The 11,766-nt window shown below is 37.6% G+C and overlaps 3 protein-coding genes across 6 annotated transcripts; 2 read left to right on the forward strand and 1 right to left on the reverse strand.

Moving 5' to 3' along the window:
* The first annotated feature begins 263 nt into the window (after nt 1–263).
* Nucleotides 264–2,420, forward strand: LOC116133079 (leucine-rich repeat extensin-like protein 3). Its single transcript, XM_031418747.1, has one exon. It carries the CDS (start codon nt 295–297, stop codon nt 2,050–2,052), a length of 1,758 nt encoding a protein of 585 aa, XP_031274607.1. The 5' UTR covers nt 264–294; the 3' UTR covers nt 2,053–2,420.
* On the reverse strand, nt 1,928–8,890 carry LOC116133077. 4 transcript variants are annotated; one of them, XM_031418743.1, is made up of 9 exons: nt 8,697–8,890; nt 8,552–8,604; nt 7,766–8,037; nt 6,752–7,412; nt 6,169–6,368; nt 5,835–6,079; nt 4,056–5,168; nt 3,804–3,867; nt 1,928–2,157 (listed from the first exon to the last, which is right to left on the reverse strand). In XM_031418743.1, exons 2-7 carry the CDS (start codon nt 8,570–8,572, stop codon nt 4,474–4,476), a joined length of 2,094 nt encoding a protein of 697 aa, XP_031274603.1. In that variant the 5' UTR covers nt 8,573–8,604; nt 8,697–8,890; the 3' UTR covers nt 1,928–2,157; nt 3,804–3,867; nt 4,056–4,473. The 4 variants fall into 4 exon arrangements, with proteins under 4 accessions (XP_031274603.1, XP_031274604.1, XP_031274606.1 ...); XM_031418744.1 differs by lacking the exon at nt 1,928–2,157 and having other exon boundaries at nt 3,544–3,867; nt 8,725–8,890; XM_031418746.1 differs by lacking the exons at nt 1,928–2,157; nt 8,552–8,604; nt 8,697–8,890 and adding an exon at nt 7,605–7,630 and having other exon boundaries at nt 3,544–3,867; nt 7,766–7,892.
* A 1,127-nt stretch (nt 8,891–10,017) lies between these two features.
* LOC116133098 (molybdate transporter 1) lies at nt 10,018–11,700 on the forward strand. The gene has a single exon (XM_031418765.1). The coding sequence runs from the start codon at nt 10,226–10,228 to the stop codon at nt 11,621–11,623; it is 1,398 nt and encodes a 465-aa protein (XP_031274625.1). The 5' UTR covers nt 10,018–10,225; the 3' UTR covers nt 11,624–11,700.
* The last annotated feature ends 66 nt before the right edge of the window (nt 11,701–11,766 follow it).

The raw sequence follows: 11,766 nt of genomic DNA on the forward strand, positions 1-11,766 counted from the left end.
CATTACATTATCCCACAACTAATTAACTTCTCTCCTATTCTAAGCTCTTTAAATTTACCACTGAATAATTACCCGTTACTCTAAAAAAGAGAGAGCTCCTACTGGTTTAGCTGTATATATTTTTCCCCGCATTTTCCATAAGCTCAAAGCTCTCTTACCCAACCACATTCTTCGCCTCCAAAATCTCCTCCACCATCACTTGTTCTCTCTCACTAGATCTGAACAATTACATACAAAACGTACATATGTATATATATGCACTAAAACACTTCCATTGATGTTCACTGGAGTGAGATGATGAAAAATATTCACTTTTTGCCTTCATTCTTTACAGCCATTCTCACTTTCATTTACCTGGTCACTGCACAAAATGCCTACATTTCTACCCCTTCAGCAGTCCGACTCAAAGATTCGGAAGCTGCATATATTAAACAAAGGCAACTTTTGTATTACAGAGACCAGTCTGGTTCAAGAGGTGAGTTTGTGAAAGTACCACCTTCGTTTACTTTCGACAACCCCAGACTCAGAAATGCTTACATTGCTCTCCAAGCATGGAAGCAAGCCATCATTTCAGATCCTCGGAATCTAACAGGCAACTGGGTTGGATCCAATGTGTGCAACTACACTGGAGTTTTCTGTTATCCGGCTCTCGATGACCCATCAATACAGACGGTTGCTGGCATTGATCTTAATCATGGTGATATTGCTGGTTATCTCCCCGAAGAGCTAGGACTCCTCACAGATATTGCATTGTTTCACATTAATACCAATCGTTTTTGCGGCACAGTTCCAAAGAGTTTCAAAAAACTAAAGATCCTGTTCGAGCTTGATTTAAGTAACAACCGATTTGCAGGGAAGTTCCCTTACGTTGTTCTGGAATTGCCAAAACTCAAATTTCTTGATCTTCGTTTCAATGAACTCGAAGGGAAGGTACCAAGAGCTCTTTTTGATAAAGATCTTGATGCCATTTTCATAAACCATAACAGGTTCGCTTTCGAATTACCTGACAATTTTGGAAACTCACCAGTATCTGTCATTGTTCTTGCAAACAATAAGTTTCATGGATGCGTACCAATGAGCTTAGGTAACATGTCAAAAACTTTACGAGAACTGATTATGATAAACAACGGGCTGCACTCATGTCTGCCGAAGGAGATTGGTTTGCTCAAGAATTTAACAGTTCTTGACGTGAGCCATAATAACCTCTTGGGTGAATTGCCAGATACAATTGCAGAGATTAAGAGTTTGGAACAGCTAAATGTAGCGCACAATATGTTGTCAGGAACTGTCCCTGAGAAAGTGTGTTCCCTTCCGAGTTTGCATAATTTTAGTTTTGAGGATAATCATTTTACTGGTGAGCCACCAGTTTGTTTGGGTTTGAAAGAGTTTGATGATAGAGGAAATTGTTTGAGGGGTAGACCAGGGCAGAAATCAAGTTCAAGATGTAATATGTTTTTGTCTAAGCCTGTTCATTGCCAAGCTATCAAATGTCCATCTCCTCATTCTCCACCCCCACCATCATTGCAACCTCCTCCACCCTTGCCATCACCTCCACCCCCTTCACCAGCTCCACCCCCTAGACCAGCTCCTCCCTCCCTGCCACCACCTCCACCCCCTAGACCAGCTCCACCCTCCCTGCCACCACCTCCACCATCTCCAGTATCTCCGCCACCAACTCCACCAAATTCTCCACCGCCACCACTTTTTTCACCACCACCTCCATCAAATTCTCCACCGCCACCACTTTTTTCACCACCACCTCCACCAAATTCTCCACCCCCACCACTTTTTTCCCCACCTCCACCAAGTTCTCCACCGCCACCACTTTTTTCACCACCACCTCCACCAAATTCTCCGCCACCACCTCCGAATTTTCCACCACCACATTCTCCGCCACCACCACCTCCATCTCCCTCACCACCTGTGGAGCAATCGCCACCACCACCACCTTCTCCACCATTGCCACCACCACCAGCTCCAGTATATGATGGTCCATTGCCACCAGTTATTGGACTGCCATATGCATCCCCACCACCACCACCATTTTATTAACTCATTTGAGAAAATTTCAGCTTCCATCACCCTTGGAGAGCTCGTAAGTTGATGCGATTTATTTGCCATTGACTCTTCATCATTGCTTTTGCATACTTCAATATACTAGATGAGACCAAAACAAGGAGCAAAGACTTTGATCAGTTGTGCTGTGATTGTCCAAGAAGTTTGCTTGTGGTAAGAGTAAGAACAGTGTAACAGGCGAGATTAGATATTTGATTGAATAGTAATGTGTTGAATCTAAGTTGTTAGGAAGATGAAAAAAGAATAGTAAAAATAGATTGCAGGGCGTGTAATTACAGAGATGAGTAGCCATTCTTGTTTTATTTTGTGGCAGTTTATGTGATGTTTTTCAGATAAACTAGTAATCCTAGTACATTCTATTCTATCTTACAGTAATATTTTTTTTTTTTTTTTTGCCTAATATTTAGAGAGTTAGTTTCAGATCATCAACCTTCTTCTTCATACTTATAATGTCTTGTATAATAGACATGTAATATTATTGAAGGCAATATAATTATAGCCATAGATGGAGTTGAGAATGAGTTTCCATTCTTCAATTTCTTCCCTTTTAAGTCTTATTCTGGAATAATTTCATACATATTGACAAAACATATATATAATTAGCAGCACAAGCATGTCTTAAAATTTTACAAGGTACTTCAGACAATGCTATTAGTACAAAAGGTCAAAACACAATGACAAAATATCCCAAGGTTTACAAAAATAGTGCAAAGTTGCTATAAGTTGGAAAGAGTAAATGGATAGCGGACGTATTACTTAAAAAGAAGATAGTCATTTTCATATCTTTAAAGATTTGGTTCTCTGCTGAACCTATTTCTTTCTCATCAACCAAAAGAAGCTTTGTTTGTGATGCACATGAACATTTTTAAATTTAAACTGTTAAGTTACTCATGCACCACCCCACTAAAAAGGTTGCCTTTAGGCTTTTTGGTAGTTAAAAGGACTTAAAGGTATATGCATCTTTATAATTTGTGATTGATCTACAATTTCAAGAATTTTCTCTGATCTACAGCAATGGTGACATAACAATTCAAAACACATTGCAGGTGCTACTACTTATTGACAGTCAAACGCAAATCATTTATCATGGTAGTTAAAAGTAAAAGCGATATCAGAATCTTCAATAGTTTCGACACAAAATTTAACCTATTCACAAAGTGGTTCCTTCAAATATTCCTATCTGTCCTCACCCTGCCAGATATATAATTAATGAAACACCTACCAAAGATATCCAACAAAAACTGATGGTCTAAAAATTTCCACCATAGTTTATTATTTGTTCACATTCAGTACAACAAGCTGTGGTAGACATCCGTTAAAAGTTACTGTTAACTTCTATCAAAACATTGAATATAGAACCATAATATAAAATGAAGTCATTAAGAATTAAAGACCACCACAACATTGGACTAGATATAGAATTCCCTGAAATGAATTTGTCACAGATATAAATATATCTACACTTAATTTCAAATACAAAAATACAATTTGATTATATATACATCTCTTAATATTTTGATCTTAGTCTGAGCAGTAGCAAAAAAATTATTTACGACGTCAAAAACTATATATCTTGGAAAACTACTTTGCTTACTTAGCAAGGTTTTCAAATTAGCAACCATGCTTTATGGACTCAATATAGCCTGAAGTCCGCAAAGTTTTATAAACTTATAATCAATTTCTAGGTTCTATAGTCTAAAGAAAAAAGGATTAAATTTTATTATTACCTCAACAAAGTCCCAAATAAATCATCAGAAAGATGAGTATGATGGATCCTCCATTTTCCATTCACTGCAGTAGAAAGAAAAGTGTGATTAAGCCAAACTTGTCAAATACAATGCTAAAAAGGCTCAAAATGCATAGCTGATCAAAATACGAAAGACTAAACTTCTTTCTTATATATGCATAATCAGGTACAAGTACAATAAAAAAATGAAGCGGTTCAGAGCAACTCTAAGCAGTAAAGCAATAGTATATACCTCCATATGCAGAGATTCCATATTTCATGCCTGACAAAATATTTGGCTTCTTAGGTAAGAAGGTGCAAAACTCTAACTCATTCTCATGTTAGATGTTGGCAGATAAAAAACGTAACTTTGCAACCTCACCAAAAACCATTGTCCTATAAGCAGTAAAGCTGCAGTCTCTGCACAAATAGTTGATCACCTTCAGAGGTTGAATTAATGAAGAAGCAAAAAATTAGATTGTCGGCCATTTGAGAGTTCATCTTAGGTGAAAAACCCTGGAGCAGCCGATATCAGAATGCAAAACTTTTTTGGCTTTTCCAGGTCTAATGATTCCAATAACATAACTTGAGAACCTCATTGGAAATTTTGGTCCTACAAGCAGAAAAGCTTTGGTTCAAAGAGATATTTAATCACGTTTTCAATGGCCCAATCAATGAAGACGTGGGAACAGCTGAAGATTGACTGCCATTTGAGGGTTCACCTCAAATGGTAATGGCTGGAGCAGCCCACTGTTAGACAATTCTTCCAAGCCTTTTATATCCTGCTGCAAGCGTGTTGCATGTAGAATAGCATGCTCAAGGACTAGAGGATCATCTGGGGGGTTCTGAAGAAGGTTAAGCAATGTCTGCCTATAAACTTGAGCTGCCAATAATGGCCTTGCAACCTGCCGATTTTTACATACAATTGCCAACTTGATGACATGCTTGCAGACATTTCCCAGCCTTGACCAGGTGCAATCACAGAGTGAGAATTCTGAACCAGGGTTCTGAATTATATATTCCCTGGTTCTATCCGCTTGAGAAATGACTTTTGCAAATTGGAGATTTTGCTCATCTAATATTACATTGGCATCCGAGATATGCAGAGCCTGATACCAAGCGTTTGTTGAGAAAGAGTCATCCCTCAGATTCACAAAATAACCAGTATCCATACTATATTGATCTAACCAATATAAGGAGTGAAATTCAGTGGTCAAGATGTGGATTAACCAGTCAACTCTTGACCAAAAATTTGCATTTCTCTCGTTAATGAGCATGGATTTCAACCTAAGGTGATATGACTCAATTGCAGCAAGGGGCTCTGGACTGGCCACTGGAAGGGAACGTATACTAGTAACCCACAAATCTGCAAGACAAGAAAAGCGTTGAGATCAATGTAACAGATCAAAATGCCTCTGAAGGCCATGACCTCATAACCAGATTAGTTAATCTTCACTTAAAAAGGCACTTCAAGAATTCATATTTATAAGGTTGGCCTATTTGATATATGCAGGTAGTGAAGCTAGCAAAACACTACTTTCAGGGGGTAATGAGCGCAGGACCAGCCCATTGGAAAAAAAAGACATTTATAAATTCACCAGCTGATAGAACTTAAAAGAGTTAAGAGTTGGAAAAAGAATAATGGCTATTATACTAACTATTGCAAAGTAACAAATGTGACCAAAATTTAGTATCTATGCAAGAGATCAATTATTACTTTTTTTTTTTGGTATAAAAACAACTATTATTGCAAGAGATCATGACAACTTTCAATTCATGTGATAGACAGTGAATACCAATAATACTAAGCATGAGCAAAATATAAATCTGGAGCAAAGTTTAGGACACTAAACTCAATTTTGATTGGTCAATTGTACATATATGGTCAACAACTTTAGGCTTCACTTCAGGTGGCCAACAGGGGAGACAAAGAAATAGCTTTCTTTCCTTGCAACCAAAGATATAATACACATCAAGAGGCCTCCAAACCTTTTCTGGGGCAAACAAAATTAAAGCATAAATGAGTACACACCTATATATGGTAACCATCTGCTCTTAAAATAATCCATGAAGGCACATTGATCCACAAAAACTTGCATGAATTCTTCAACTGTCTCCACACCATTTGGCCCGCTTCTAGAGGAATACAAAATCCAGCCCAAGTGCTTAAACATCTCTCGTTGCACATCAAGATTGTGGCATTTCTTTAGAAGGTTTCTTATCCAAGCATGACGAACATGCCAGATACATAGTAGGACCCGACATTGAAAATTCTCTCTGCAAGTAAGATCTTGGCATTGTATCGCCCTTCTTTAAGAAAACAATTTATTGGAATACATTTGAAAGCCCACTGAAAAAAAGTTTACCTTATTGTTGAAATATCAAAAGAAGGGTCATCCACCAAGAAGGCATTAAGTCGCCATCTGGGGTCCTTGGTTCGGATTCTTTCAGCAAGGGGACCAATCCATTTATGGATATATTGACCAACAAAAGAGGAAGTAATGATCCAGGCAACTGGAATTGCATTTTGGGACAAGTCAAATATGACTAAAGTGGACAGGGGATACTGTCAAATGAAAAAAAAGAAATATTAAGTATTCAATCAATAGCAATTAATTCAAATGTGGCAAACATAGTACTGTAACATAGAAAAACCAATTCTTCCTGAAAATCTATGCATAATGACAACAGAAACAAAATGTATGGTCAAATAAGATGATTCAAACTCTTCAATTTCAAATAACGTGTACAATATTAGGAATCTAAAACATAACATAATTTCATAATTCTGAATTTGGGAGGAAGACTATTTATTATTCTTCTTTATTATCTAAGTTATATCTTATGATGCTAATGATTGCAGAGTCATGACCAGACATAATTTTCAAATGATCCCCGTATAAGCAACAAAAGGGTCAAGGAAGCATTAAGCATAAGAAAGCAGAGTACCTTTAGTTTTTTCAAGCCAAAAGTTGAATGGGAGGCTATCAAACCATTATTTCCATAATGAAGCATCTGCTGCAGCTGCCAATCTGTCTGTATCCCCAATATAAATGGTTCTGAAACAGAGTAATCTTGGAAGAAAAAAACATTCTTCTGATGCCGCTGCACCCACATTCTTACACTACATAAATCATCTGCATGTAATTCATGAGAAGTATTTCGAATGACTCTTTCCATGTTACGAACATCATTTCGAGTGAGAAAATCATCACGGTTGTGGGGGCCACCATGTCCCTGCACTAATTCCATGTGATGCTGAATTACAGTGTCCAAAGATATTCCAACATAAAGCATAGACATCACTTTTTGACGTAAATCCTCCGAGATTCGGGGAGCATACATAGCTCTTGTCCCTAAGGCATCCCTATCAAGCAACCCATGACATGGGGCCCCTGTTTTGTCTACATGATTTCTTTGATTATAAATAATCAGCGCAAGGAGAGGGCGGGTATACAACCGCTTCACAGTAAAATGGCAAAGGCAACCTCTCATCATGTGACGTCTCCCAGGCCTACTCCCTTTCCCAGTTGCAGGTTTGATGTTTGAGCCATCTGCATTGCTGGACTCACTATCCCGGTAGTCTTCAGGACCATAAGAACACCAGTATCTGCCAAATTAACATGATAACTACTATAACACTCAGATATAATTTAGTTTAGAAAACTACTTGAATGCAATTAAGGGTTATGATGTTAAAATAATTCATTCCAAATGTTCAAGTCATGTATTATTGTGTATGAGTGATAGGATTTTGAGGGAAACAAATACACATTTTGCAGCAACGTCCACTGTTGATCACCTAATTAATAAGACTCCTTTCCATAACTGTTAACAAATAGCAAATCTCAAAATCAAAACCAAACAGCACCATTTATACATTGGTCGTCATTTAACAACCAATTAAAGAGAGAAAAAAAGCATACTAAAACGGTCCAATCAAGTGCCATGTAAACAACATACAATGTATATTCAAGATAGCCATCAACCCTTGGTTTACTTATGCTCCCTTCAGATCTTTTCCTCCTTGACTCAATGCGGAAGCGAGCCGGGCATTCTGCATTGAGTGATTCTCCTTTCACAAAATCATCCACTCTAGCAAAAGGAATTAGAGCAATATCATCCCCACCTTGACGACCACCTTCAACTTTTACCCACTTTATATGAGCAGCAGAAAACTCTGAAAAAGGAGGATCTTGCACCGGAAGGTTAAGAATGTCCTCCATTCTCGGCATCTGCAATTCAACAGATGAAACAAAAAAGAACAGTAAAACATATAGGTAGTCAAAGAAAACTTAAGCAGATAGATACCAAACATCATAGACTAATAAACCCTAAGCTAATTATGCAATGTCATTTCCTCCACGAAAGAACTTATCCATGAAAACTTAAAATTTGAACTTAGCAATTTAGCATAAAAATTATTCTAAATTGGGATTACATAAACCTAAGGAAGGTAAGGGAAGTCTTGGGATTCCGTGCCCAACAAAATGTAGACAATCCTCCTGCTAAGATTAATCTAAAAAAGCTCTCAAAGTAGGGATTTGATAAGAGTTTTACTTGTTGCATTTTCAAAATTTTGTATTCCAATTACCGATTTGTTGAAAATTTTCGAACCTGAACTTTAGCAAATAAAGCACAGCACTTAATGTAAAGACTCGAAGTGCATTTAAAAGTAAAAAATGAAACAAAGCCCAGCATAGAAAATTAAAAGATCATCAAATATTGGTCGTGTAACAAAAATATTACCTTAGTGTCGTGGCCCTTCATGCTTCCTTTATAAAGTGCTGAACTTAATCTTCCTGCAACGATGAATTAAGAATTAAAGCACATATTAGAAAATAAAACACGAAAATTAGCAAAATGAAAATCAAGTTCAAGAGAAGAAGCTAACTTCAGTATAAGCAGAAACCCACAAGTACCCTGAAAGAAATGAAAGGGATGGAATTGGAAAGTAGGAGGAAATGAAATTCAAGAACTCAAAGGAGAAATTGATTAACAAGAGCCATTGTGAGAGGTTGATTCAAAGGGTTTCTGATTTCTCCAAGTTCAAATATATGGAACTCTTCCGAGTTCTGACAGCGATGGAACAAGGTCAATTTCAATTTCCAACTACAAATTTGTTGTTTATTTAGTTACTTTTTTACAGTTTGCCGCCGGTGATGAAATTTGGGCTTGCAATTGATCATGACTCAAATAGAAATCGACCCAATTTGAGTCCAACCCAACTTGACAAAAACAAGGTTAAGATTTTCTAAAAGGCCCAATTGTTAAGGTCATTTGACCAAAGATCTCATAAAAAATACCTTCTGGCTAGTGGCTTCTGCAGATTATGAAAGGGCACTAAAGAAGTACGAATTTTTTAATTCATCAACCCTTCGATTATGAGTAGGTCATTTTCACATACACCGTTAATACTTAATGCCATCATACAAGCATCATTTTCAATGGTATATAATGAGGAAATGTAGCGCATATTCGAGTTTTAATTTAAAAACTCCAAGTAGTTTATGAACAAATACTGATGCCCTAAAGTAAAGGGATTATGAGATTATGGCATATATAATATGAGTTAACGACTTTTTCCCACCCAAATAATGACTTAATGACACTTTTTCACTCATAAACTTTTAAAATATCATTTTACTACTCAAATTTATATTTCAATTGCGAACAGAAAGTAAACCTAGTTCAGGCTGTTAAGGCTTTTGAAGAGGGGGGGCCGATGAGTTCTTTAATGGTAGAAGGTTGGATTTTAGTGGTTGAGATCGATCGAAATTTGACTTGGGAGAGGTGGCTGCGCAAACCCTAATCGTTTGATTACCGAATATTAATGAGGTCGATAGGAGTAGAGTTGAAGGGTTTTAGTGAGTGATGATTGAGGAAGAAAGTGATGTTGGTGTGAGCTCACAACGATGTCGGAATAAAAAACGGAATATAAATTTGGATAATAAAGTGGTATTTTAAAAATTTGTGGGAAGGAAAGTGTCATTAACTCATTATTTGGGTGGGAAAAAGTTTGTTTACTCTATATAATATATAATAGTTTTGGAAAGTCAACAAATTGGATGGTTTTTATATGCCCTTATTTTGGCAACATGGAATTTTGATTTGACTTTTCTAATACGTAATCCCCCAGTTAAGGCCGCGTTCAATCCTGATAAGATTCCCAAGTTGTTTTCATAATTGCTAACTCCAAACACGCAACGCAGTAACAGAGTTCATAAATTATATTTCACCATCTATTTTTTTAAATACTACTTCAAAATATCTAAAAATTCCACCCAACAAAATTAGGGAATGAATTCGCTTTCTATTTGAGTAACGATTCCCCACAAATAGTAGCACACATTCACTTAGCTTTGCAAGTATAAGGCGAACCACATTCCTTCACATTCTCCACCTTTGAATGTCTAGTCTACCATGGACTCCCCAAACCAACAAATCCCAAATCGCCAAACCACTGAAATTTCACCTGAAACCACCTCAAATATTTCTCCAACAATAATCATAGGCAAAGTTAGAAACAATCTGGCGTTTAGATCCAAATGGGCTGAAGTAAATGGTGCAATGGGGGACTTGGGCACTTATATTCCTATAGTTTTGGCCTTGACACTAGCCAAGGATCTTAACTTAGGCACCACATTGATATTCACTGGTATCTACAACATTGTCACTGGCGCCATATATGGCGTCCCAATGCCAGTTCAGCCCATGAAATCAATTGCGGCTGTGGCCATATCAAATGGTTCAGATTTTAGTATCCCAGAAATTATGGCAGCCGGGATTTGTACCGGTGGGATTTTGTTGGTTTTAGGAGTCACAGGCTTGATGCAACTAGCTTACAAGGTTATTCCTTTACCTGTTGTTAGAGGAATTCAACTCTCACAGGGGCTTTCATTTGCTATGAGTGCTGTTAAGTATATAACAAAAGTTCAAGATTTTTCCAAGTCAAAATCTAAAGGGGATAGGCATTGGTTGGGGTTGGATGGGCTGGTTTTGGCAATTGTATGTGCTTGTTTTATAATAATTGTTAATGGTGCAGGTGAGGAAAGTGATGATGAAAGAGAAAGTAATGATCTTGAAGAGAGGCCAAGGCCAAGGAGGAGAAAGTTGAGGAAAGTTATAGCTTCACTACCTTCTGCTTTTATTGTATTTTTGTTGGGTGTGGTTTTGGCATTTATAAGAAGGCCTGAGGTGGTGAAAGATATTAAATTTGGACCATCTTCAATTGAAGTTGTGAAAATAACCAAGCATGCATGGAAACAAGGATTCATCAAGGGGACTATCCCTCAACTCCCTTTATCAGTATTAAACTCAGTGATTGCTGTATGCAAATTGTCATCTGATCTTTTTCCAGGAAAGGACTTTTCCGCCACTTCGGTTTCAGTGACGGTAGGGCTAATGAACTTAGGAGGGTGTTGGTTTGGAGCCATGCCATGTTGCCATGGCGCCGGAGGACTAGCTGGGCAGTACAAATTTGGAGGAAGAAGCGGCGGGTGTGTGGCACTTCTCGGTGCAGCCAAATTGGTGATGGGCTTGGTTTTGGGAAGTTCATTGGTAATGATTTTGGATCAATTTCCTGTTGGGGTATTGGGAGTTCTACTCTTGTTTGCAGGGATTGAACTAGCTATGGCTTCCAGGGATATGAATTCAAAAGAGGAATGTTTTGTTATGCTTATATCCACAGCTGTTTCACTAGTGGGCTCCGGTGCAGCACTTGGCTTTGTGTGTGGGATTGTTGTGCATGTGCTTCTTGAGCTCAGAAGGTTCAGTGGAGATCAGTCTTGTTCTACTATACGGATTCGTGGAACTCCATAGTAAAATCCCAGAACTGTTCTGAGTTGTTTTAAAGTGTTCATGGCTGCTATTTGTTTGTACTGTTGCTGTATGGATAATTATAAAGCAGTGTTAATGTTAAGCAGACACTGCAGATTCCAGAAATATTGAACATCATGATAGAA

Source organism: Pistacia vera, unplaced genomic scaffold (genome assembly GCF_008641045.1).
Source record: "Pistacia vera cultivar Batoury unplaced genomic scaffold, PisVer_v2 Contig265, whole genome shotgun sequence".
NCBI lineage: Eukaryota > Viridiplantae > Streptophyta > Magnoliopsida > Sapindales > Anacardiaceae > Pistacia > Pistacia vera.

Bases quoted from the DNA above. Each gene is read 5' to 3' on its own strand.
- LOC116133098 (XM_031418765.1), top strand. From the start codon at position 10,226: ATGGACTCCCCAAACCAACAAATCCCAAATCGCCAAACCACTGAAATT.
- LOC116133077 (XM_031418743.1), bottom strand. From the start codon at position 8,572: ATGAAGGGCCACGACACTAAG. The intron at 8,038-8,551 runs GTAATATTTTTG...GTTGAATTGCAG, and splicing joins TGAAGGGCCACGACACTAAG to ATGCCGAGAATGGAGGACAT. The intron at 7,413-7,765 runs GTATGTTGTTTA...TTAATTTGGCAG, and splicing joins GGCTATCTTGAATATACATT to ATACTGGTGTTCTTATGGTC.
- LOC116133079 (XM_031418747.1), top strand. From the start codon at position 295: ATGATGAAAAATATTCACTTTTTGCCTTCATTCTTTACAGCCATTCTC.